Source organism: Mandrillus leucophaeus, unplaced genomic scaffold (assembly GCF_000951045.1).
Source record: "Mandrillus leucophaeus isolate KB7577 unplaced genomic scaffold, Mleu.le_1.0 Scaffold673, whole genome shotgun sequence".
NCBI lineage: Eukaryota > Metazoa > Chordata > Mammalia > Primates > Cercopithecidae > Mandrillus > Mandrillus leucophaeus.
Genome location: NW_012107286.1, coordinates 255879 through 283449, shown reverse-complemented (window position 1 = coordinate 283449; position 27571 = coordinate 255879). Strand labels below are relative to the sequence as shown.

Below are 27571 nucleotides of genomic sequence, written 5' to 3'. Positions count from 1 at the left end.
GTGCTGCTCTGTAGGCCTCCTTCTTCCTGGGCCTCCTCTTGCAGAGCGGGCTTCAAGTTTTGTTTTTAAAAAGGACACTGAGGGGTTTTTAAGGCAGCTAGGAAATAAAGTAGCTCAAGTTGACAGAGCTTGAGCTCTGAAGCCTTTGGTACCCAGGTTGGGGGGCTCTCTGGCAGTGGAGGCCTCTGCAGGAGCTCTGGGACACGCTCCTGCGGGACCTATGGTTTGTCTGTAAAAGGGACCAACAGCAGGCTGGGCTCTGGAGCGAATTGGGAGGATGCATGTAAAATATCTAGCAGTGTGTCCGGAAGGGAGGGTGTGGGATGCTGGTTTCCCAGAACTGAGCCTCCTGGCGGTGTCAGCCAGAGGGTACCCATCTCTCAGTGTGCTAGGATCTAATCCGTTCTTGACCTTGTGGCCACGTCCTCCCTGCTCCCTGAGAAGTGGTTTTCCTAGAAGGTGGTGGTTATAACTTGTGTCAAGTTCAGTGTGAAACTCAATGGTGGTGAGGATGGTGGGTGGAGCTAACTTGCCATCTCTTTCCAGGGATCAGCTTGTCATTCACAGATAATCTGTTTTTTAATATGAATGGCCTGAACTAAAGTAAGTGGGCTGGGGAGGGAAACGTGACACACTCAGACAGAACCGGTCAGGTTGAAATGTGGGGCTCAGTGCTTAATTTAACTGCAGGCCCTTTCCTTCTTAAAGGATGAGGAGTTGATTTATTTATTCATTCCACAAGTTGATTGTCCTGCTGGGTTGCAGAAGGTGTTGTAGGCTCTGGGGTGCAAAAGACAAAGGCCTTGTCTTCATGAGCTTGCGTTCTAGAGAAGACACAGGCAAGCAGTGTGTAAAAAAATAGAGAAAATTTCCAATAGAGATGTGCAATAGGAGGAGGGTAACAGGATAGTGGGTAATTGGAGGAGAAGCGGGGAGTGATGCTTTTGCTCAGGTGGTCAGGGCAACCTCTCTGTGGTGACCTTTGAGCTAAGATCTGACGGGTACACAGGAGTAGCCATGTGGACTGCAGGCGGAGACCCGCATATCAAATGCAAAAGAATCATTGTATCCAATTTATGCTTTTACAAAAACCATTCCAGTTGCCCCAGGAGGAGGGGCAAGCCTAGCGGTGTGATGGATGAGAGGGAGACTAAAACGCAAAAAGGGCAATCATTAAGTTCATTGTGGACAAATTGAGTCTGCAGTGCCTGTAAGGCCCACAGATCGGGCTGCACTGTAGGCAATTTGAAATTCACATTTGGAATTCAGGAGAGCGATTGGAGAGATTTGGAAATCAGCAGAAAGGATAATATTTAATGTTCAGGAATGCTCAGTGAATGTGGAAAAAACAATTAAAGCAACTGTTAAGGATGGAAGCCTGGAAAGTCCCAAATGTAGGAGGCTGCCTGTGGGGGAGAAGCCAGTTGAAGGAACCGAGAAAGAACGCTGAAGGGTGGGAGGGCAGGCAGGGTGATGGGTGCCTTGGGAACAGAGCATTGTCACGAGGTCATCAGAAGTGTTAGATGCTACAGGGACAGCAAGTTGGATACCAAGATGGAAAACAGCCACTGTATTTAACAATTACAAAGTTATTAGTAGGGAGAATCTTTTAAACAACCACTCCATTGGTAGAACAGTTAAAATATAGTACAAGTTGAGCATCCCTAATCCAAAAATCCAAAATCCAAAATGCCCCCAAATCTGACACTTTCTGTGCGCCAACATGATGCTGAAAGGAAATACTGGCTGGAGCATTTTGGATTTCGGATTTTCAGATTAGGGATGCTCAACCAGGAAGTATAATGCACATATTCCAAAATCCAAAGAAAAAAAAAACATCAGAAATTGGAAACACATCTGGTCCCAAGCATTTTGGATGAGGCATACTCAACTTGTACTACCATAACATACTAGATACTTGTAGAAAAGAATAAGGTGGATCTAGATGCACTGATAGAGTAGGTAAATTGTTGAAGTCTAAGAAACAAGTGAGAGAACATTGTAAATAGCCCAGTCTATTGGTGTCAACAGAGGTCCTCCTGGAAGCAAGATGATTTTTTGAAAGATGCAAAGAGGTAGTGAGAGGGGTATAAAGAGAATAGAGGGCCAGGTGAGGTGGCTCATACCTGTAATCCCAGCACTTTGGAAGGCCAAGGTGGGTGGATCACCTGAGGTCAGGAGTTCAATAAAATCCTGATCAACATTGTGAAACCTCGCTGCTACTAAAAATACAAAATTAGCTGGGCATGGTAGTGCATGCCTGTAATCACAGCTACTCGGGAGGCTGAAGCAGGAGAATTGCCTGAACCCGGGAGGTGGAGGTTGCAGCAAGCCGAGACTGTACCATTGCACTCCAGCCTGGGCAACAAGAGTGAAACTCCTTCTCAATAAAATAAAATAAAGTAAAAATAAAAATAAAAACAAAAAAATGAGTATAAACTGGACCAGCTGCCATGGGGCTTGGTGCTTGTATGAGAGCCCACCAAGGTGGGAAATTGTCCATGTATAATGGAGATAGTCCCTGCATTTACATCCTTTTCTCCAGTAGAACTTGGAATAATTAGATTAACCTCGAGTTGGATATAAGCAGGCAATTTCAGAGTCAATCGAAGCTGCTGGTAGAAGGCAACTCATGGCAGGTAAGGCAGGAGGGAAGGGAAAGCTGGAGAGGGTGAGTTTACTGGGAGAATAGAATGCTCTCATGGATGGGATACAAAATATCAAATTAGTACCAGTTTTCAAAAGGGGCAGGTGGCTGGGAGTGGTGGCTCACACCTGTAATCCTAGCACTTTGGGAGGCCGAGGTGGGTGAATCACTTTAGCCCAGGAGTTCGAGACCAGCCTGGGCAGCCAACCCTCTCTCTCCAAAAAATACAAAAATTAGCTGGGCGTGGTGGTGCATGCCTGTAGTCCCAGCTACTGTGGAGGCTGAGGTGGGAGAAGCACCTGAGCCCAGGAAATCAAGGCTGCAATGAGCCATGGTCGCGCCACTGCCTTCCAGCCTGGGCATCAGAGTGAGACCCTGTCTCAAAAAAGGGGCAGAGGGCAGGTAATAATAGCAAGCATTTCTTGAGCACAAATCTGTAAGGGAGGTCTAGCGTACTCCCCATTTTACAGAGGAGGAAACTGAGGCACTGAGAGATTAAGTAAATCACCCAGGTCATATAAGTAGCAAATGGCAGTAGCAGGATTTGAACCAGCTTTCAATCACTATGCTACATAGGAAACTGTGATTCCAGGATGGAACTTCGGGGTTGGGGCTGTCTGTAGGACTGGTGTGGCTATGTGAATATATTGCTAAATGGGGAATAAAGATGTGGTTTGAGCTAGGTATGTAGTTTGAGCTGGTGGAGGAGCTACAAGATGAAGTTGTTGGAAGGATTGTCAAGGTAGGTATTAGAGTAAATCACCCAAGGAATTGTCCAGGAATGAGGTAGAGAAGAAAATTCTGAGTCGGTAGAAATTTGTTGATAAAGATGGCAAGGGATGTAGAGTCAGATGTTATAAGCATGAAACGAGAAGTAAAGTTTGTGCAAGAGAAGGGAATATTAAGAGATTTAAGATGGCTCTTGCCTATCAATGGCTTTCAGTTGAACTGGGGAGGTGGGACATTTATACCATTAACAATAAATGGTAGCAAATGCTAATTGCCACACAAGAGAGGTAGATCCTAAGGTGAGAAATTTTGCTCGGAGTTGGCTTGCCATTTGATCTGGAGCTAATAAAGTCACCAGATTCCTGGTTGATACCTCTTTGTTACTTCTCAGGGAGAGAGAAAGATCTTCTCTATCCACCTGGCTTTTGGGGATTGGGTTATTAGACATGTTTTTGTTTGTTTGTTTGTTTGTTTGTTTTTGTCGGGTTTGGTTTTCACCAATGGATTATCAAGGGAGCCATCATTAGTACTTACCTAAGTGAGTTTGGTAGGAATCAGGAGAAGAGAAAAAGCTGAAATGATTGTTGTGTTTCTGTTATGGCTGGCTTCCCATCACCCCCAGTGAAAATATGGCAGTAGCAGAGATAAGTAATCAGGTATAGCTCCATCGAAAGCACAGCTCTACTAGGTGGTAATGAGTTTGCCTTCAGAGGGGCAAACCCACCACAGAAGAGGAAGGCATGTGGATACGAGGTGGTTGGCCTTTCGAACTTCCTTTGTTCCTCTGTGAGCAGAACCTGGGAATCTTTTAGCAAACCACTTGTCCCTACTTTTCAAGATGTGTGGTTTTGAGGTGAGGCCCTTCCCAGGGTACCTCCCTCCCTGGCTCTGGGGCTGGGACAGGAATCCCAGAACTCCTATCTGGGATTCTTTGAATTAGAATGAAGGGACGAGACCCCCTTTCTCTTGCTGGTGGAGGACAGATGAGAGCTATGGCCTGAAGGAGAGAGCGGGGTCAATCTGTGGAGCTCAGCGGGGGAGAAGAGTAGAGATTAGCTTCTTATATGTGTTTTCTCCCTCAGGGAGAAAAATAATGCAAAAAATAGTCTAAGCACAAAAAAAAGTATTCTTAATGACTTACAAAGTTTTCAGTGCATCTTCAGTGCGAAAAAGAGAATCAGAATGAGTTCTGGGATTTGGATGTTGCATAAAATGACTCAGTTCATGGGTTTGTCACTTCCCCCAGCTTGGCTATGTTTTGCTGTTTTGAACAGAGAAAGCATTGTGCTGAATACACTTAGAGCATATTATCTGTGATACTGAAACTATCTACAGACTCTGGTTTTGATTTTTTAAAAAACACGTGAATAACAATTATCTACAGTTCATAGCAACCTCCATTCCTACAGGTTTCAATTTATTTACAACAGAATTTCCATGCACCATTGAAATTAACAAAGCATAAACCAGTATTTCCATCATCTTGAATTGACTTTCATCTCAACAATGAAAACTCACTATTTCAGATTAATTGAAAATAATGGCCAATTTGGATTATAGAACAGTTTTAGAGAAATATATTTTTTACTTTTATACTTTTTGTTTTGTTTTCTTGAGACAGTCTCACTTTGCTGCCCAGGCTGGAGTGCAGTGACACGATCATGGTTTACTACAGCCTTGACCTCCTAGGCTCAAGCAATCCTCCCGCCTCAGCTTCCCAAGTAACTGAAACTACAGGCACATGCCATCACGCCAGACCAATTTCTTTTTCTTTTTTGTAAAGATGGGGTATATTGCCCAGGCTGGTCTTGCACTCCTGGGCTCAAGTGATCCTCCCACTTCAGCCTCCCAAAGTGTTGGTATTACAGGCATGAGCCAGTGTGCCAGGCCTCAAATGTATAGTTTTAACTAAGATAATAAGACCGGTATATAGGTTTGAGGCACTTCTTTAGATGAATTAACACATATAATTTGTTGTTAAATGTTTAATGTTTCAGTTCATCTAAATGATCAGCATTTATTGCATAAGTACTGTAGACCAGATACTGATACGAGTCTTACATTCATTATCTTATTTATTGCTCACCATGGCCATATGAGGCAGGCACTAACTCCATTTCATAGATGAATACACTAAGACTTAGAGAATGTAATATGCCCAAGGCTTCATGGCTGGCAGACTTGTCCCAGGTGTGTGAGACTTCCACGTCCATGCTCTTAACACAGTACTCTGTGCTGCCTCTGGGCTATGGATCCATGTTACAGTTTTAATCTATAGGTTTGTTTCATTTGTCATTTTCTTATCATCTTTTCCTATTTTTGGCATTCATTTTTGGCACTTTTAGTCTCTTTTTTTGGCATCACGTGTCAAACATCATGTGTTATACACCATGCAGTGCTCCAGGTATTCTAAGTATATTATCCTTACAATAACCCTATCCATAGGTTTTACTGTGTCTTATTTAAAGCAAGGGGAAACTGGATTGCAGAGAGGGTAAGTCATCTCCCTAACATCACAGTAACAAGTGTCAGAGCCAAACTCTTGAACGTGGAGTGGAGAGTATTCTCCGAGATTCAACCAGAGCAGAGGGCAGTAAAGGATTGATGTGGTTGGAGGAATGGATTCAGAAGACCACCTGTTAATAGTGCCACTGGTGGAGGGGCTCCAGAAAGTGGGGTAGATAGTATATGTGGTCTGAAAGGGGATCCAGAAAGTGCTGTACACCTGGGTGATCCCCCTGGGGCCTGGGGCCAGTCAGGGTTCTCCTGGTCTGGTCTTTACTGTGGCCTGCCAGAGGCTCTCCTGGAGTCTCCTCATGTACAGCTGGTAGTCTAGACTCTGGCCAGCTGCTGTGGTGTTAGAGGTTATAGCAGGTACAAGGAGTTCTCAGGGTGGCAGCCGGAGGAGCCTGGTGCAAATCCAGCAGTCCCACCATCCAGTTTGATGGTAGAGGAAGAGCAAATGAGACACTTTTCAAATATGCAGATTAACTGGGCATGGTGGCTCACACTTATAATCCTAGTGTTTTGGGATGCCAAGGTGGGAGGATCTCTTCAGGCCAGGAGTTTGAGACCAGCCTGAGCAACATAGCAAGACCTCATCTCTGCAAAAAAATCAAAGAAAATAAACTGAGCATCATTGTGCGCTCCGTATCTCCAGCTACTTGGGAGGCTGAGGTGGGAGGATTGCTTGAGCCTAAAAGTTTGAGGCTGCAGTGAGCTATGATTGTGACCTTCCACTCCAGTGCAGGCAACAGAAGGAGAGTCTGTCTCTTAAAAAATAACATAGGTGATATACATCATTTGGCCACCAGTCAGCCAATGGATATGACACACTGGAATCTCCAGAACCTTGAACAGTGGTGCTCTTTATCACAAGGAGACAAACTGAGAGTTCAGGCTGGAGTTCAGGTTTTCAGATAGCCGGAGGATGGAGACTGTGTCATCCATTCATTCATTTAACATTTTTGAGCACTTACCGTATTCCAGATCAGCATTCTGGGCACTGAGGGATTGAACAATGAATCAGAAAAAGTCTCCGCCAGAAGGAGCTCATGTTCCGACAGAACACACCCATGCACACACACGTCATTCAGTGGTAAAACAGGCTATGAAGGTCAGGGAAGGCCTTTCTGCAGAGGTGACATTGAATGGAGACTTGAAAGAAGTAGAGGACAGCCATGTGGAAATCTGGAGGAAGAGTGTTGCAGGCAAGAGGAGGTGCCAGTGCAAAACTCGGGAGGCAGGGGCGCGATTGGCAGATCAGAGGACTTGCAAGAGAACAGCGGCTGAAGCAGAGGGAAGAGGAAGAGTGCCAGGAATGAGTCAGACAGGTAACCCCTGGTGAGCCACAGTGAGGACTCTGGCCTTTACTCAGAGTAAAATGATAAGCCCTTGAAAAAAATCTAAGCAGAAGGCTGCCATGATAGGATGTCCTTTGTTTGTCTATTTTTATTTTTTGAGAGACAAGGTCTTGCTCTGTCACCCAGGCTGGAGTGCAGTGGCACTCATAGCTCACTGCAGCCTCTAACTCCTGGTCAAGTGATCCTCCTACCTTAGCTTCCTGAGTAGCTTGACTACAGGCACATGCCACCTTGCCAGGGTAATTTTTAAATTTTTTTGCAGAGACAGGATCTTGCTGTGTTGCCCATGCTGATTTCTAACTCCTGGCCTCAAGGGGTCTTCCTGCCTTGGCCTCTCAAGTGCTGGGATTACAGGCATGAGCCACTGTACCTGGCTATGATGTGTGTTTTTAAAGGAGCACGTCTGCTTCCATGTGGAGGGGCTGCAAAGTGGAAGCAGGGAGACAATTGTAGTGGCTCCTAGGACAGTCCTGGGAGAAATGATGGTGGCAGTGGACTGGCCTGGGGGTAGGGGAATAGCAGTGGAGGTGCTGAGAGGTGGTCCTGGATAAATTTTGAGGGAATTGAAGATATAGTTTTCTACTGTGTTGCCTGAGAGGGATGAAAGAAAGGAGTCAGTGACAATTCCAAGGGACAGGAGCCTTCTCAAGGATCCTGCATGGGAGCCTTGGGCAGGACAGAGAGCTACAAGGGGCACCAGGAATTTGGGAAAGCAGATCAGAGGCTGGGGGCAGTCAGCAAGCCCTCCATGAAGAAGTGGGGTGTGACCTGGGCTTCTGAGTTCGGAATACAGAGGTAGAGGAGGAAAGGGGGAGAGAGAATGAAGGGGTGCACAGCAAATGAATGAATGAAACCCAGAGCTGGGAAGGATCCTGACTTGACTGCAAACCATTCTGAAGGCAGGAAGCAAAGATGTAGGGAGTTGAGCTGGGAAATTAGGGTGGGTCTGCACTGTGAAAGGCCTCAGAAGCTCAAAGCTGGACAGAGGAGTCAAAAGTGTGCAGGACTGAGTAAAGAATGGGAAACTGAGGTCAGGTGTGCTGGACAACACCTGTAATCCCAGCACTTTGGGAGGCTAAGGCAGGCAGATGGCTTGAGTCCAGGAGCTCAAGACCAGCCTGGGCAACCTGGCAAAATCCCATCTCTACAAAAAACACATAAAAATTAGCTGGGCATGGTGGCACACACCAGCTACTCAGGGGACTGAGGCTGGAGGATCAGTTGAACCTGGGAGGCAGGGTTGCAGTGAGCAGAGATCACACCACTGCACTCCAGCCTGGGTGACAGTGCGGGACCCTGTCCCAGAAAGAAAAAGAAAAAAAAAAAAAAGAATGGGAAACTGGTATACAGCTAGAGTATGATTTGAGTGCATAACATTTCATTGTTACATCTTTTCTTGATGTTCCGAGAGTAAAAGTAACTCCACCTTCCCCTTCCCTTTCTCCCCCACCTCTTTACTATTCTGACCGTAAAACTAGTACATCAAGTCCTAAGCGAGAGGGAGACTTACAATCAGTCCATCCACTATGTGAATAGGCCAATTTTCTGGACCATCAGTTTCTAATAGGACAGTTTAAGTGTCCAACATAGTACGTCGTTTTAAAGTCTTTACTGTAAGGACTAGACACTCAAAAGTTTGGGTCTGCTCTGATCCCAGGAGATACATACTTTTAATAAGAAATCTTTTCCAGGCAGATGAGGCATGTACAATAAATAGAAATGTAGTAGTATGTATAATAATATAATAATGATACTGTATGTATTTTAGAATTATAAATATGTTATTTATTATAATATATTTATGATAATTATATAATTTGGAGACAAATTATATATTACACATATGCACTCATAAATAATACTGTCGGGTTAGCTATAAAACACTGACTTCATATTTTTATTGTATGATAGGCCAGGCCTGGTGGCTCATGCCTGTAAACTAGCACTTTAGGAAGCCGAGGCAGGCAGATCACTTGAGGTCAGGAGTTCAAGACCATTGGTCTTTTGCCAATATGGCAAAACCCCATCTCCACTGAAAATACAAAGATTAGCTGGGCATAGTGGCACATGTCTGTAGTCCCAGCTCCTCAGGAGGCTGAGGCAGGAGAATTGCTTGAACCTGGGAGACAGGTTGCAGTGAGCTGAGATCACCGCACTGCCCTCCAGTCTGGGTGACAGAGAAAGACTCTTGTCTCAAAGTCTCCAAGAAAACAAAACAAAACAAAACAAAGCGAATATTTTATGATGCCAATAGTTGGGAATGGAGTGCTCCATTCTCTTTAGTACTAAGCCTTGTATCAAGTTGTGGAAACAACCTTGTTCCACTCAACTTTTCATACGTTGAGGGAATTCTGCTTTCAAATGATACTCTCTTGTTATGTTTTAAACAGAAATTTCTGATGAAAAAATACATAACCTAAATAATTTGATTTGCAGATTATGGACGATTGGCCAGGGTATGACTTGAATTTATTCACGTACCCACAGCACTATTACGGAGACTTGGAATATGTCCTCATCCCTCATGGCATCATTGTGGACAGGTGAGTGTGATTTCCTGTGTCAATCTGGGTCCTGCATTGGGCTGGCCCACACTTGTGTGAATCCCACTTTATACTTTAGGACCCTATTCCTGAGCTCCTTTTTATAATGGTAGAGAAAACTTTTATATAGGGCAGTGAATTTGAAATAAAATGAATGTATGCTTAAACTGAACGGTTTACCTGGACATTTGTTCAGGCGGTATGGTAATATGGTAAGAAGGATATACATACATAAGCTATTATAAGTAACAGCCTCAAAATAACAATGTCCTAAGATGGCTTTTCCGTGGCATAGAAGTCCCAACCACCCTCACAGAGGGGGGACAGTTCCGTGATCAAATAAACTTTGGAAATTTTGTTTTTGTGTCTCCCATATTTTTGTCTCTCAGTTGACAAATCAAAACAAACATTAGCATATTAAAAATATGGAAATTCCAGCCAAAAGTAAAGAAGAAGAAAGAAAAGAAACCTGCTTGACTTTAACAATTAAACCAACCATTTCTGTGTAAAGGGAGACTCTGTACTCAGTTTACCTATTTATAAAGCTCAGAAGAGATTTCCCTTAACACCAGTTTGGGAAGCTCCTAATTTAAACAAATTCTTGCATTTCTTACCTGAATTTTCTAATTTTAAATTAATTTAAAATCAGTCAGAACATGATTGACTCCTGGGTAGGGTTACCCCAAGCCGTTTCTTTGTACAAGAGAATCCTCCAGTGAACTTGTTAAAATGCATATTCTTAAGCTTTATGTCTAGAAATTTCAAATCGATATTCTAGAGTGGGGCCCAAGAATGTCCGTCTTCACCTTTAAAATAAATTTATAAGCCAGGGGCTATGGCATGCACCTGTAATCCAGGCTACTCCAGAGGCTGAAATGGGGGGATCACTTGAGCCCAAAAATTTGAGACTAACCTGGGGTAGTCTCAAATAGTGAGATCTTGTCTCAAAAAAAAAAAAAATTAAGATGTAATTTATAGGGCTGGGTGCAGTGGCTTGTTCCTGTAATCCCAGCACTTTGGGAGGCCGAGGCAAGAGGATTGTTTGAGCCAGGAGTTTGAGACCAGTCTGGGCAACGTAGTGAGAACCCATCTCTACAAAAAAATAAAAAACATTAGTCAGGCATAGTAGCACAGGCCTGTAGTCGCAGCTACTCGGGAGGCTGAGGCAGGAGAATGGCGTGAACCTGGGAGGCGGAGCTTGCATTGAACCAAGATCGCACCACTGCTCTCCAGCCTGGGTGACAGAGCCAGACTCCATCTCAAAAAAAAAAAAAAAATTCACATGTAAGTTTTGTGTGGACATATCTTTTCATTTCTCTTGGATGCACTTCTCAACATGGAATTCTGGGTTTTCTGGTAAGTGTAAGAAGCTGCCAGTTATTTTCCAAAGTGGCTGCATTGCATTGTTACATTGCCACCAGCAGCGTATGAAGGTTTCAGTTTTTCCACATACTTGCCAACATTTAATATTGTCTGTCTTTTTGATTACAGCCATTCTTGTGGCTGTCTAATGGTATCTCACCATGGTTTTAATTTGTGTTTTCCTAATCATTAGTATACTTGTTAGCTATTCATATGTCTTCTTTGGAGAGAGGTCTTTTCGAGTCTTTTGCCAATTTTTAAATTCAACTGTCTTCTTATTGAACTGTAAGAGTTCTTTATATATTTTGGATAATAGTCCTTTATCAGATATATGATTTGCAAATATTTACTCCCAACCTATGGCTTGTCTTATTATTTTCTTACTGGTATCTTTTAAGAAGGATGTATATCCTGCTGTTGTGGGGTTAAGTTTTGTATATGTGTTAATTAGATTAATTAGATCCAGTCAGTTGATGGCGCTTCTCAGTTCAGCTATATGCTTACTGATTCTCTGACTATTGGATCTGTCAATTACTGATAGAGGGGATGTTAAAGTCTCCAAATAGTGGATTTGCCTGTTTCTCCTTGCAGTTCTATTAGGTTTTTGACACTTTGTTGTTAGGAGCATACATATTGGGAATTATGTCTCTTTTCAGAATTGACCTCCTTATTATTGTGTAATGATGCTCTTTATCCCTGCATATTCCTTACTCAGAAGTCTGCTCTGTCTGAAATTAAAATAGCTATTCCAACTTTCTTTTGATTATTGTTAGCATAGCATGTCTTTCTCCATCCCTTTACTTTTAATCTATCTGTGTTTTTATATTTATATTTAAAGTTTTTTTTTGAGATAGAGTCTCACTCTGTCACCCCAGCTGGAGTGCAGCGGCGCAATCTTGGCTCACTGTAACTTCCAACTCCTGAGTTCAAGCGATCCTCCTGCTTCAGTCTCCCAAGTAGCTGGGATTACAAGCATGCACCACCACACCTGGTTAATGTTTTGTATTTTTAGTAGAGATGGGGTTTCATGATGTTGGTCAGTATGGTCTTGATCTCCTGACCTGAAGGGATCTGCCTGCCCCGGCCTCCCAAAGTGCTGGGATTACAAGTGTAAGCCATTAAGTGAGTTTTTTGTAGGCAATATAGAGTTAGATCTTTTTTGAATCCACCCTGATAGTCTGTCTTTTAATTGCTATATTTAGACCATTCATATTTAAAATGAGTATTGATATAATCAGTTTAGTACCCTATTTTCTATTCATTGCTGTTATTGTTTCCTTTTTTTGTCTTCCACTCTGTGAAATTCTACTTTTTTTTTTTTTTTTTTTTTTTTGGAGACAGAGTTTCACTCTTGTCGCCCAGACTGGAGTGTAATAGCACAGTCTCGCTCACTGCAACCTCCGCCTCCTGGGTTCAAGTGATTCTCCTGCCTCAGCCTCCTGAGTAGCTGGGATTACAGGTGCACACCACCACACCTAGCTAATTTTTGTATTTTTAGTAGAGATGGGTTTCACCATGTTGGCCAGGCTGATCTCGAACTCCTGACCTCAAGAGATCTGCCCACCTCACTGTGTGACTTCTGATGTCTGTGAGGTTTATTTTTCTCCTGTTTTTATTTTTAAGCCCCACTTACTAGGGATCGCCCTGTGTCTGAATAGTAGTGTTTGGCCTTCAATTGATTAGAAGTTGTGCTCAAATACGTCAAGCCAGTAAGTCTGCCAGTCTCTGCTGATGGGGGTGCGTGGGGGCTTGAAAGTAGATTCAAATTTCCAACCATTTTCAAATATTTCTGACTTTTACTTTCCCCGGAGCTTTCTTGTGCCTTCTCCACACATGTACACACCCTCCATTGTCCAGGGATGTGTGGGTGGCTTGAACTCGCTTTGCTGTGCTTATGTACAGCCTCTGGTCAATCGAGATGCATGAAGAACTTATTGTGTGCCCCTCTTCTATGACTGTCTAACCTCCTCCCTGGAACTTTCTATCAAATCCCCAGTCAGCCTGCCAGTTCACTGTTCAGTGGGGACTGCACCTCATGATAATGGAGCCCTGCCACCAAGGTGACCATTTTAGCTTACAGTGTTCCCAATCAGTTGAGCTCCCTCTGGCCATGCATCACCTGGATGGAACTACCTGTTTGAACAACAGAGCTGGGGATGGGGGCGGGGACGGGTGATAAAAGCATCCCCACACAAGAATGCCCCAGACTCATGCTGTTTCCACCCAGTGTTCAGTGTTTTCAAAATCAAATGCTTCTCAGTTTGTTGTGTGCCTTTGGTTGATTTCCAACATGATGAGATGGTTGTTTTTGGCAGTTTTGGCCAGTTTTCTAGTTGCTTTTCTGGAGAGGATGTGTTCACCTCCTTACTTCATCATGTTGGAAACAAATGTTCCTTTTTTTTTTTTTGAGATGGAGACTTGCTCCATCGTGCAGGCTGGAGTGCAGTGGTGCAATTTCAGCTCGCTGCAACCTCTGCCTCCCCGGTTTAAGCGATTCCTCTGCCTCAGCTTCCTGAGTAGCTGGGATTACAGGCACCCGCCACCATGTCCAGCTAATTTTTGTATTTTTAGTAGAGACAGGGTTTCACCATGCTGGCCAGGCTGGTCTCGAACTCCTGTGCTTAAGTGATCCGCCCGTCTTGGCTTCCCAAAGTGCTGGGATTACAGGTGTGAGCCACCACTCTTGGCCCAAATGTTCCTTTTTAAGGAGCATGCCAGATATTCTGATGTACATTTTTTATGATCATATGTCTTCTTTAGAATTCACTAAATACCAGGCGCAGTGGCTCATGCCTGTAATCTCAGCACTTTGGGAAGCCGAGGTGGCCAGGTCACCTGAGGTCAGGAGTTAGAGACCAGCCTGGCCAACATGGCAAAACCCTGTCTCTACTAAAAATACAAAAATTAGCTGGGTATGGTGGTGGGCGCCTGTAATCCCAGCCACTTGGGAGGGTGAGGCAGCAGAATCGCTTGAACCCAGTAGGTGGAGGTTGCAGTGAGTCAAGATCATGCCACTGCACTACAGCCTGGGCAACACAGTGAGACTCCATCTTAAAAAAAAAAAAAAAAAGAAGAAGTATATTTTGAACACCTTATGTTCAACCTTAACAAAGCTTTTCTATCTGCGGGTTTCTGTGTCCCAAGCTTTTCTCCACATTCCCCTGAGTAATCGAATATGTACAATAATACATCATGCATTTTTATTAAAGCAACATAAATACTCAGAAGTAGTTGTGCCTTAATATATGTTTTATCCTTCTTTCAGAATTGAGCGGCTGGCCAAGGATATTATGAAAGACATAGGATATAGTGACATCATGGTCCTGTGTGTGCTTAAAGGAGGTTACAAATTCTGTGCTGATCTCGTAGAACACCTTAAGAACATCAGCCGAAATTCAGATCGATTTGTCTCTATGAAGGTTGATTTCATCAGACTAAAAAGTTACAGGGTAAGTTATTGCAAGTTCCGTTTTATGATATTTCGATTTAACAATGCTTTAGGATAAAAGAATCAATAATGTTATGAAAATGAAGAGTGCAATTTTAAAAAATGGAGATGAAAATGCAGGGTGGTGTTTTTTTTTTTGAGACAGAGTCTCGCTCTGTCGCCTAGGCTGGAGTACAGTGGCACGATCTCGACTCACTGCAAGCTCCGCCTCCTGGGTTCACGCCATTCTCCTGCCTCAGCCTCCTGAGTACCTGGGACTACAGGCATCCGCCACCGTGCCCGGCTGATTTTTTGTATTTTTAGTAGAGACAGGGGTTTCACCATGTTAACCAGGAAGGTCTGAATCTCCTGACCTCGTGATCCACCAGCCTCAGCTTCCCAAAGTGCTGGGATTACAGGTGTGAGCCACCGCACCCAGCCAGGGTAATTTTTTTTTAATTTGCAAGAATACTGCAACCTAACATAAGAATTCGAACTATCTTATTTAGGGTGTGGGGTGGGGACCTTCTGTGTATTTTCACATATATGGGAGGACTCTGCAGTAATGATTTGTGCTTTCTTTTATGGTGATAAAGTGAATGGTTATATCCTGGTGCCCAGCCCCACAACTGAGTGCGGTCAGTGTGAACACTGATTTGTTGTTTCTACTCTGGATGTCACTGTGGGTCCTGGGGACCTGTGGGAGGGTGTCCAGCCCAGAGAGGAGTCTTAGTACCTGGGTGGCTGCAGTTGTGGCCTGGAACTAAAGAAGAAAAGGCTGTAGGGACAGCACATTGCCAAGTGTGAGGAAACAAGGCCAGGGAGCTCCAGCAGAAGGCCTCTCCACCAGTTTACTCCATTAATCCTGGCTTTCTGTGGCCACCACTGGGCAGAATTAATGAAATTATTCTCCAAAGATGTTTCCTAACTAGATGCAGTGGCTCATGTGTATAATCCCAACACTTGGGGAGGCCAAGGGCAGAAGGATCCCCTGAGGCCAGGAGTTCGAGACCAGCCTGGGCAACATAGTGAGACCCTGTCTATACAAAAAGAAAATTTTTAAAATTAGCTGAGTGTGGTGGCATGTGCCTATGGTCCCAGGTACTCAAGAGGTTGAAGTGGGAGGGTCACTTGAGCCCAGGAGACAGAGGCTGCAGTGAGCTCTGATGGCACCATTGCACTCTAGCCTGGATGACAATGAAACCCTTGCCAAAAAAAAAAAAAAAAGCAGTTGTTTCCTTAGTCTCCCTCCTCCTCCCTCTATGATGTTAACTTCTTTGATGCTTTCTGATTTAATGCATAGTAAAACATTAAAAATAACTTACTATTGGGTGAAGAGCCCTTGGAGTCAAACCATGAAAATATTCTCATTGACTAAACTAACTTGACGCATTTTAATTCATGAATCACTCTTTGAATTGGCCTTCTATTGCTGTGTGGCAAACTCACCACAAACGTAGTGGCTTAAACCAACAGACGCATGTATTATCTTAAAGTTTCTGTAGGTCAGAAATCTGGGCATGGTGTAGCTAGGTTTTCTGCTCAGAACCTTACAGGGACGAAATCAATGTGTTAGTTGGGATTTTGACATCATCTGAGGCTTTCAAGGTCACTGACTGTTGGCAAGCTCAGTTCCCATTTCCTTGTTGACTATAGGCTGGAGTTGGTAGACTCTCCACTCCTAGGGGTTGTCCTCAGGTGTTTGCTTCAGTTACACACAGATCGTTCACAATACCATTAGCTGTTGGCTTCTTCAAGTCTGATGGAATAATCTTAGCCCTTCTTTTAAAGCTCACCTGATTAGATCATGTTCACCCAGGCAACCTGCCTTTTGATGAACTCAAAATCTCCTGACTAGTCACCTAATCTTTGATGCGAATTCCCGTCACCTTTATAAGTCTTACCCACACTCATGTGGAGAGGATTATGCAGGGTGTGTACACCAGGGGACCATGTACTTCAGGGCCACCAATCTGTCTTCCACATTCCTTATGTGACTCTCAGTTGGCTCAGTTCTAGAGCAGCGGGAAATTAGTTCTGATTTCTTAAGATACTCTGTGTTTTCCTGATGACCTCTCAGGCCAGAGTGAAGCTGGTTTTTGAAGACATCTTAGCTCTAATTTCTTGGTTTTATCTTCTCCTGAGAATTTTTTCTCTCTTTAGATTCTCTTCATTCTGGGTTAAATCCCTGTGCTTCCTTCTTACCAGATTTTTCTCATTCACTTGGCCCTGACCCTTATTATATTTGTCCCTGGTTAGCAGCATTTTAAAAACCTGTTAACATTTTCTTAAAAATTAAAGTTAGGTTTATTGAGCCATCATTTACATGCAGTAACATCCATCCTTTTTAGAGCTCAGTGAAGTTCAACAAATGTATATAATCATGTAAATCACCACAGTCAAGATATAGAACAGTTTCCTTAACAACACAAAGAATGCCCTTGTGTCCTTCATAGTCAACCTCCTAAACTCCCAAGCCCTGGAAACCACAGATACGTTTTCTTTACCTAAAGTTTTGCCGTTTCCAGAATGTCTTATAAATGTAATCATATATCATGTAGCTTTAGTAAATCCATAAATCATAACATAGTGCATTCATCCATATTGTGTGTGTTGTCAATGAAAAGAGTCAAACTCTGTAAAATATTTCAACAGGTTTACTCTGAGCCAAATATGAGTGACAAGTAGCCTGTGACACAGCCCTCAGGAGATCCTGAGAACATGCGTCCAAGGTGATCAGTGCACAACTTGGTTTTACACATTTTAGGGAGACAGAAGTTATCCATGAATACATGTACGGTGTACATTGGTTCGGTCTGGATATCTGGGACAACTGGAAGTGGCGGCCTCCAGATCATGGGTAGATTAAAAGATGTTCTGATTGGCAATTGGTTGCAAGGGTCATCATCAATAGAAAGGAATGTCTGGATTATGATAAGGGGTTGTGGAGGAGGCCAAGGTTTAATCATGCAGATGAAGCCTTCAGGTAGCAGGCTTCAGAGAGAATAGATTGTAAATGTTTCTTATCAGACCTAAGGGGTCTATTCTGTCAGCAATTCCTAAAGGGAGGAGGGCAACATGAGGCATGTCTGGCTGCCTCTTCCCATCATGGCCTGAACAAGTTTTTCAGGTTAACTTTGGAATGCCCTTGCTGAGAGGAGGGGTTCATTCCCCATGGTTGGGGGACTTAGAATTTTATTTTTGGTTTACAGTATCAGTAGTTCTCCTCCTCCTCCTCCTCCCTTCTTCTTTTCTTCTTCTTTTTTCTTTTGTGTGTGTGTGTGTCCAGTAGAATTTGATTATATAGATAGAGTGCAGTTTGTTAGTCCATTCATCAGCTGAAGGATATTTGAGTTGTTTCTATTTTGGAGCAATTAGAAGTAAAGCTGCTATAGATATTCACGTGCAGGTATTTGTGTACTTATGACTTCACTTCCCTTAAGTAAATATTTAGAGGCAAGATAAATAAGAAATTACCTGGCCAGGTGCAGTGGCTCATGCCTGTAATCCTAGCACTTTGGCAGGCCAAGGTGGGTGGATCACCTGAGGTCAGGAGTTCAAGACCAGCTTGGTCAACATGGTGAAACCCCATCTCTACTAAAAATACAAAAATTAGCCAGGCGTGGTGGCACACACCTGTAATCCCAGCTACTCAAGAGGCTGAGGCAGGAGAATCACTTGAACCTGGAAGGCAGAGGTTGCAGTGAGCTGAGATCGTGCCACTGCACTCCAGCCTGGGCAACAGAATGAGACTCCATCTCAAAAAAAAAAAAAAAATGCCAACGTTTCCCAAAGGATTGAATCATTTTGAATTCCTGCCAGCAATATGTGACAGTTCCTGTTACTCCATATTTTCAATAGCACTTAGTATTATCAGTTTTTCCTTATTTTTTTCTTGATTTTACCTGTTCTAATAGGTGATGGTATCACATTGTGGTTTTAATTTGCATTTCCCTAATAAATAATGATTTGAACATAGTTACATTTGCTGGTTTGCTATTCATATAACTTTTTTGATGAAGTGTTTTTTCAACTATCTTACCCGTTTAAAAAATTGGGTTGATTTCTTATTATTGTGTTTGAGAGTTTTATATTGGCCATGAATTTTTTATTAGATATGTGTTTTGATATATTTTCCAGTCAGTGAGATTTTTTCGTTTTGTTTTTCAAAAAGCATAATTAATTTTTTTTTAAGTCCAGTTAATCTAGTGTTTCCTTCTGTGGATCATGCTTTTGGTGTACCTAAGAAATCTGCCTAGCTCAAGATCACAAAGATTTTCTCCTTTTTTTAAAAAAAAAAAAAAAGTTTCATAGTTTTAGGTTTAAATTTAGGTCTATGAGACATGTCATGTTAATTTTTTACTATGATATAAAGTATGGATTGCAATTCCTTTTCTTTTCAGTTTTGCATGAAGTGTTTGATTATTCCAGGATTATTTGCCAAAAAGACGATCCTTTTCCATGGAATTGCTTTTGATCTTCTCATGAAAATCAGCCTACTTTATATGTGTATGTGGGTCTATTTTTGGACACTATCAGGTCTGTTCATCTACGTTGTCACTGCTTTGATTACTGTAACTTCATAATAACTCTGTAAATTAAGTAGTATATGTCCTCCAACTTTGTTCTTGGCTATTCTTGTTCTTTGTCTTTCCTTATAAATTTTAAGATCATGTAGCTGATTTCTACAAAATAACACGTTCGAATTTCATCAAGATTGCTTTGAATCTATAGATCAATTTGGGGGGATTGACATTGTAACACTATTTAGTCTTCCATTCCACGAACACAGTGTATCTCCTAATTTATTTAGATCTTATTTCAGTGTTTCCTAGTTTTCAAGTGTCAGATCTTAGACATATTTGGTTAGATATATACTTACATATTTAATGATTTTGATCCTATTATATTCAGTAAGTTTTTCTTTGAATTTCAAGTTCCAATTATTTATGGATAATATTTAGAAATACTATTAATTTTGCATATTGAATCCTATGACTTATGAAACTCACTTATGAGTTCTAATAGCTTTTTCATAGATTCTTGTGGGTTTTCTATGAAGATAATAATTTCTTCTTTAAATAGAGATGATTTTGCTTATTCCTTTATACTTATAGACCTTGTATTTCTTTTTATTGCATGATCGTGCCAGTTAGGACCTCCTGTACACTCCTGAATAAGAATGGTGGAAGAAAACATCCTTGCCTTGTTTTCAATCAGCATAATACTGACTGGTGGTTTTTACAAGATGTTCTTTATCAGGTTAAGGAAGTTCCTTCTATTCCTAGTTTTCCAAGTGGTTTTTTGGTATTTTCTTAAAAAATTATGAATGAATATCATCAGTGTTTTTTCTAGATATGTTGATATGGTAAAATACATTGATTGGTTTTCTTATGTTGCACTACCTTTCCATTAATATAGTATAATGACATATTATCCTTTTCATATATTGCTGGATTCAACTTGCTAATTTTTTTGAGGAATTTTACATTTAAGTGCTTGGAGGATATTAAACCATGGCTTTTTGTTTTTGTTTTTTTGTTTTTTTCTTGTAATGCCTTTTTCTGGTTCTGGTATCAGGCTTATATTTGTCTCATAAAATAAATTGGGAAGTATTTTCTCCTCATCTTTTTTTCAGAAGAGTTTGTGTAGAATTAGTACTAATTCATCTGTGGTATTTGGTAGAATTCACCAGTAAAACCATCTTGACATGGAGTTTTCTTTGTCAGAAGATTTTTTTAATTGGAATTAAATTGATTTAGTAGATACAGGAGTATTCAGGCTAATAGTTTTCTTGAGTGAACTTTAATAGTTTGTGTCTTTCAAGGCATCTGCCATTTTATCTAAATTTTTACATTTCTGGACGTAAAGTTGTTTATAATATTCCCTTATTACCTTTAATGCCTCTCTTTTATTCCTGATATTATTAAATTGTATCGTCTGTCTCTTTCCTTTTCTTTACCAGTATGCCTAAAGGTTTTTCAATTTTTTTTATTCTTTCAAAGAACCAATTTGTTGCTTCCTTTATTGTCTCTTTTGTGTTAATGTTTTCCATTTTATTGATTTATGCTTTTATGTCATTTCCTTCCTTCTGTTTGTTTTGGGGTTAATTTTCTTTTATTTTCCTAGTTTCATAAAATGAAAGTTGAGTCATAGGTTTGAGATTTTCTTATTTTCTAATACAAACATATAATGCTGTAAGTTTTCCTTTAAGTACTTCTTTAGCTACCTCTATACATTTTGATATATTGTGTTCATTTTCATTCAATTCAAACTATTTTCTAATTTTCTCTTTCACTCATTGGTTGTCTCATGTGGTTTGATTTTCAAGTATTTGGGGGATTTTCCATAGATAATTCCTGTATTGTTTCCAGTTGAATTCTGTTGCAGAAACTATATTTTGTATGATTCCAATTCTTTTAAATTTTTTGAGGCTTGTTCTATGGCCCAGAATATATTTGATATTGCTGAAACTATCACCATTGTAATCCATGTCAAATTAAATACCACTATTTCTTTCTAATTTCTCATGCCCTTTCCTTGTGTATTTCTCTGAACAGCACCTCTTAAGGGTGACCACTGAAAAAATAGGAATGTTATTTATAACTTTTCAGCCAGTAAAGAGGACAAAAAGGAACAAAGGAAACTCCAAACTTGATTAATTCAATAGTAGACACAAAATAAGAAACAGGTAGCCTTATTATATTTGTATGACAAATAATGAAACGGAGACCTGAGATGTTCAGTAACATGCCCAAGGTCAAGCAGCATGTAAGTGGTGGATCTAGTATTTAAATCTCAGTTCGACGCCAGAGCCCAAGATTGTGACCACTGGAGCGTACAGTCTCCCTAGAGATGTGTTGAGATAAATTAGGCTAAAAGGAAGAACATTTGACCAAATGAATCAGCATTATTTTTTCTTGAGCTTTATTTTGACATTTACCTAACCCGAGCAAGCCAGCTTTTATAATTGCTGGAAGAATGACGATATCCATAAATAGACAATTGCCTGCTTTTTTTTCTGAAATGTTTTATATGTTGAATTAATAAGCTATGAAGAAGTACCTTCTAAGAAAATGAATATTAATATTAACACTGGGTGTTTCTGTAAATTATGGAACACTATGCTTTTCTTTTCCTCTTTCTGCCTTGCACCGTGGAGATATTCCACAAGACATGAATTTTCACTCTACCTGCTTGTTCTCTGGATTCACTTAAAGCTTGCTTGCTGCTTTTGGGAGGCCAAATCCAGAAAAATTCAGAAAGAACCTTGAGCTTCAGGCTTCATACTAACTCCTGAGCTTATAGAGACTCGGACTGAAGAGAAACAGGCATAATTCAGCAGCCCCTTGAGATACCCAATTGCGTGTGTGTGTGTGGGTGGGGGGGGGGTGTTTAGAGGCAGGGTCTCGCCCCGTCACGCAGGCTGTGTGGTCATAGCTCACTACAACTTCAACCTCCCTGGGATCAAATGATCCTCCTGCCTCAACTTCCCAAATAGCTAGGACTGCAATCAGATTTAGTGTGTTTTGAGAAAGCTCTATCAGGGTAGAAGTGGGAGGCCTTTTGGGATATCTATTCTAAGGGACTTTGAGTGAAGAAACAGGAGGATTTGAGGGAAGTATTGTTAGGTGCCAGCAAGTGACTTTTTAGACAGCTTTTTTGTATGTAGACGCATTATTTGCCAAGTTTCTCCCCTTTATTCCCTCTCAAATGTTGCCCTGGTTTAAAAGCTCATTAATTTATATGCAATCCAATGTGAGGATAAAGTGTAATTCAGAGGTGCAACATTCTGATCTCATTGTTTTCCACCAATTTGGTTAGCTAACCTCTGCACAAAGTACAGTCTTCAAACTACAACTTCAAGGCTTTAAAAATTGAGGATGAATTTTATTTTAGGCAGGCCACAGTTGCCCTAGATCCCGCCCCATGTTGTTTGAATGTGCCCTGCTTTGTATGAATAATCCCTGCATGTTGGCAACACCAAGAGATTTTTTGGAGCTCAAATACAACTCACAGCGTAACCACAGTAGGGCTGAGAGATTTGCCACGCAGGGGATGTGGGCCCCTGGGGAAGCTGGCGTTCGTATTAAAGAAGCTCATTAGAGCTAAGGGTTAGCCACAAACCTGCTCCCTTGAGGGAAGAGAAACGCTAAATACATTTTTTCTCTCTCATTCCCACAGTTCAGAACAAAGGGTTTAAATCAGTCAGCTCTTGTTATCTGTGCTAGTGAGGAACGGGAACAGAATGGATAAGCCAGGTCCAGTGTCTTCAGTTTTAGTGAGTAGTCTTCACTCTATACCAAGGTGAACTTTTGCTGAACTGTTTCCAAGTAGCAAGGGTGTCTGGAATTGAAAGCCTCCTTTTCTTCTTTTTTTTTTTTTCTTGAGACAGAGTCTCACTCTGTCACCCAGGCTGGAGTGCAGGGGCGCGATCTTGGCTCACTGCAAGCTCCGCCTCCTGGGTTCACACCATTCTCCTGGCTCAGCCTCCTGAGTAGCTGGGACTACAGGCGCCCGTCACCACGCCCGGCTAATTTTTTGTATTTTTAGTACAGACAGCGTTTCACCATGTTAGCCAGGATGGTCTTGATCTCCTGACCTCGTGATCTGACTGTCTCGGCCTCCCAAAGTGCTGGGATTACAGGTGTGAGCCCCCACGCTCAGCCGAAAGCCTCCTTTTCTTGGCTGGGCACAGTGACTCACACCTGTAATCCCAGCACTTTGGGAGGCCGAGGTGGGCTGGTTATCTGAGGTCAGAATAGATTCATAGATTGTTACTTTATGTACCACTATGAAATAAAAAATGCTCTAAATTAAGCCATGACTTGACATGGATTGTATGTAAGATGCATCTTGATTTGGGAGATATTATAATATAACAAAAAATGTGTAACTTGGAGTTAGTGAAAATTGGTAGCTCCTCCTCTTTTTCAGTAATCTTATTTGCAAGTGTTCGAATAGCTGAAATATGACAGAAAACATTGTCTTTACTCTTTGCTCATTTAAAAATCTTGAGTCCTGTGCCAGGCGCGGTGGCTCATGCCTGTAATCCCAGCACTTTGGGAGGCCGAGGCAGGCAGATCACAGGGTCAAGAGATCGAGACCATCCTGGCCAACATGGTGAAACTTCGCCTCTACTAAAAATACAAAAATTAGCTGGGCGTGGTGGCGGGCGCCTGTAGTCACAGCTACTTGGGAGGCTGAGGCAGGAGAATCCCTTGAACCCGGGAGGTGGAGGTTGCAGTGAGCCAAGATGGCGCCACTGAACTAGAGTCTGGGGACAGAGCGAGACTCTGTCTCAAAAAAAAAACAATCTTGGGTCCTGCAATGTCACTTCAACACTCTTTTGCAAACAGTTGGATATTTCCTTTGAAGCTACAGATTTTTTCCATGTTAGTGTCTAAAATATTTTTTAACGTCCTCAAAATATTTTTGCAAACTTCAAAGGGGGAGTTATTAACTAAAGAGTAAGTCAGGAATAGGCCTGGGTAGTTTAAATCAGTTCACGTAAATCATTAAAAATTAATCAGAAGTATTTATGAAAACCAGAACATAATTTCTATGTGCCCTCTGGATAGAAACGCTGAAACATCTGTCTTGTTCCTGTGTGTACTGAAACAAAGAGTGTTGATGGACCTGTTTTCTCTTTGACTTTTGGGTTTTAAGAGATATTTACTATGGGCTTTCAGCAGGGCATGGATGAAGAAAATTGGCATGAAACAAATATCTAGTTTGGCCTAAAAAAGAGATCATCTAGCATTGCTCTAAGCAAGTTTACTCTGAGATAGTTAATTCTATGAAGTGAAATATTTTTTTTAAGTGAAACCAAAGCCCATTTATGTAATAAGGTTAATCTCAATATTTTTTGTTATCACTCCTTACAGCCTTTTTATTTTATAAATAGCCATGCATATTCTTAATATACATTCTTTATATTCAAATTTAGTTCTTTATAGAGATTCTCGTTAGAGTTTTTTTCCTTATGAAAAGCAGACACTGAGAGGGAAAATAAGAGAATGATGCAGAAGTAATTATTAGATTATAGCATCAATCCAGTGTTGAGAGATCACTCTGGGGACAGAGCTGTGCTTAACTCAGCTGACTGCAACAGGCTGGGGTTGAATCCAGGACCGGGAACATGACCCAGCCCTGGAGTGGACATATCAGGGAAGGGACTTACTCTGCTACAGATGCAAGTTGAAGTCCAGTGCAGCAGGGGTCATAAGTAGTTGAAAGATGGATGAAATGGCCAGGCACAGTGGCTCATGCCTGTAATCCCAGCACTTTAGGAGGCCAAGACGGGCAGATCACTTCAGCTCCGGAGTTCAAGACCAGCCTGGGCAATATGGTGAAATGCAAGCTCTACTAAAAATATAAAAATTAGTCAGTTGTGGTGGCAGGCGCCTGTAGTCCCAGCTACTCAGGAGACTGGGAAGGTTGCAGTGAGCTGACATTGCGCCACTGCACGCCAACCTGGTTGACAGAACGAGACTCCATCTCAAAAAAAGATGGATGAAAGATCACAACCTTCAGAACTCCAAGCCAGTATCAGATATTAGGTAGACAGTATCAGCCCACCTATGTATGTTGGTACCACTTGTAATAAAAAATAATATTCACTGACTACTTAGGGCCAACTATTGTTCTAAGTGCTTTATATCTATTAGCTCATTAAGCCCTTGCAAGATCCTTATAAAGTTTCACAGGTGAGGACATAGAGGCCAGAGGGGTTAGCTGAGTTCCCAAGGACACACGGCTAGGAAGTGGCAGTCTGTATGACGTCCAAATCAGGTTCTTTAACACCACGTCTGTCTCCTGGATCTATGGAAGAGGAAAAGGACTCCAGTCCCTAGGAGGTGGACTGGCAGGAGAAGAAGGCCCCCCAGTTCTGCAGGAATGCTGGGCAAGCTCCCAGGAAGGGACATGGGCACAGGACGAGGGACAAATCCAGAGCACACAGTGGATACTGCAACTTGAGAACAGAGCAGAAAGACCAAAACCATGGTGAGAGGCATAACATTCAGTGGCTGGGCATCAGACTCCAGTTGGCTGCCTAGCAGTTCCAGAGAGTTCCAGCCCCAGCTAAGGTCGAATTTCTTCCTAGCGATTTGATGAGGTCGAGCCAGTAGGTGAGGTGGGGATAGGATAGGGAGCAAGTGACTTAACAGTTAGGAGGGAAGAAGCTGGAAACTAGGAAAGGTCAGACCCACAAGAAAGTGTACGTGTTATTAGCATTAATCACAACAGATACCTGAAGATTTCGGTTGTATTTCATGTTCTCTGCATTTCCTCCATTTATCATTTGAAAGCTTGCTGGTCCCATGAAACTTAAGCATGCTATATATATATACAAAAAGTATGCTTGTATTAATCTGTTCTCATGCTGCTAATAAATACATAACTGAAACTGGGTAATTTATAAAAGAAAGAGGTTTATTTATTTTTTTTTACTTTAAGTTCTAGGGTTCCTGTGCACAATGTACAGGTTTGTTACGTAGGTATACATGTGCCATGTTGGTTTGCTGCACCCATCAACTCGACATTTACATTAGTTATTTCTCCTAATGCTATCCTTCCTGCAGTCCTCGACTCCCCCATAGGCCTCGGTGTGATGTTCCCCGCCCTGTGTCCATGTGTTCTCATTGTTTAACTCCCACCTATGAGTGAGAACATGCAGTGTTTGGTTTTCTGTCCTTGTGATAATTTGCTGAAAATGATGATTTCCAGCTTCATCCATGTCCCTGCAAAGGACATGAACTCATCTGTTTTTATGCTGCAATAGTATTCCACAGTGTATATGTGCCACATTTTCTTAATCTAGTCTATCATTGATGGACATTTGGATTGGTTCCAACTCTTTGCTATTGTGAATAGTGCTGCAATAAACACGTGTGTGCATGTGTCTTTATAGCGGCATGATTTATAATCCTTTGGGCATATACCCAGTAATGGGATGGCTGGGTCAAATGGTATTTCTAGTTCTAGATCCTTGAGGAATTGCCACACTGTCTTCCACAATAGTTGAACTAATTTACATTCCCACCAACAATGTAAAAGTGTTCCTATTTCTCCATATCCTCTCCAGCATCTGTTGTTTCCTGACTTTTTAATGATAGCCATTCTAACTGGAGTGAAATGGTATCTCATTGTGGTTTTGATTTGCATTTCTTTGATGACCAGTGATGATGAACATTTTTTTCATGTGTCTGTTGGCTGCATAAATGTCTTCTTTTGAGAAGTGACTGTTCATGTCTTTTGCCCACTTTTTGATGGGGTTGTTTGTTTTTTCTTGTAAATTTGTTTAACTTCTTTGTAGATTCTGGATATTAGCCTTTTGTCAGATGGGTAAATTGCAAAAATTTTCTCCCACTCTGTAGGTTGCCTGTTCACTCTGATGATAGTTTCTTTTGCTGCGCAGAAGCTCTTTAGTTTAATTAGATCCCATTTGTCTATTTTGGCTTTTGTTGCCATTGCTTTGGTGTTTTAGTCACGAAGTCTTTGCCCATGCCTATGTCCTGAATGGTATTGCCTAGGTTTTCTTCTAGGGTTTTTGCAGTTTAAGGTCTTACATTTAAGTCTTTAATCCATCTTGAGTTAAATTTTGTATAAGGTGTAAGGAAGGGACCCAGTTTCAGCTTTCTACGTATGGCTAGCTAATTTTCCCAGCACCGTTTATTAAAAAGGGAATCCTTTCTCCATTGCTTGTTTTTGTCAGGTTTGTCAAAGATCAGATGGTTGTAGATGTGTGGTCTTATTTCTGAGGCTTCTGTTCTGTTCTATTGGTCTATATATCTGTTTGGTACCAGTACCATGCTGTTTTGGTTACTGTGGCCTTATAGTATAGTTTGAAGTCAGGTAGCATGATGCCTCCAGCGTTGATCTTTTTGCTTGGGATTGTCTTGGCTATGCGGGCTCTTTTTTGGTTCCATATGAACTTTAAAGTAGTTTTTTCCAATTCTGTGAAGAAAGTCATTGGTAGCTTGATGGGCATGGCATT

The 27571-nt window shown here is 41.7% G+C and overlaps 1 protein-coding gene across 1 annotated transcript in view; it reads left to right on the top strand.

Annotated features, from left to right (window-relative positions):
* The window catches only part of PRTFDC1 (phosphoribosyl transferase domain containing 1), a 124578-nt gene that overhangs the window by 1537 nt on the left and 95470 nt on the right, over window positions 1–27571 (top strand). The window contains exons 2-3 of the mRNA XM_012002008.1: window positions 9676–9782; window positions 14410–14593. Of these exons, the coding sequence (XP_011857398.1) occupies window positions 9679–9782; window positions 14410–14593 (288 nt within the window). The 5' untranslated portion in view covers window positions 9676–9678. The remainder of the gene's footprint in view (window positions 1–9675; window positions 9783–14409; window positions 14594–27571) is intronic.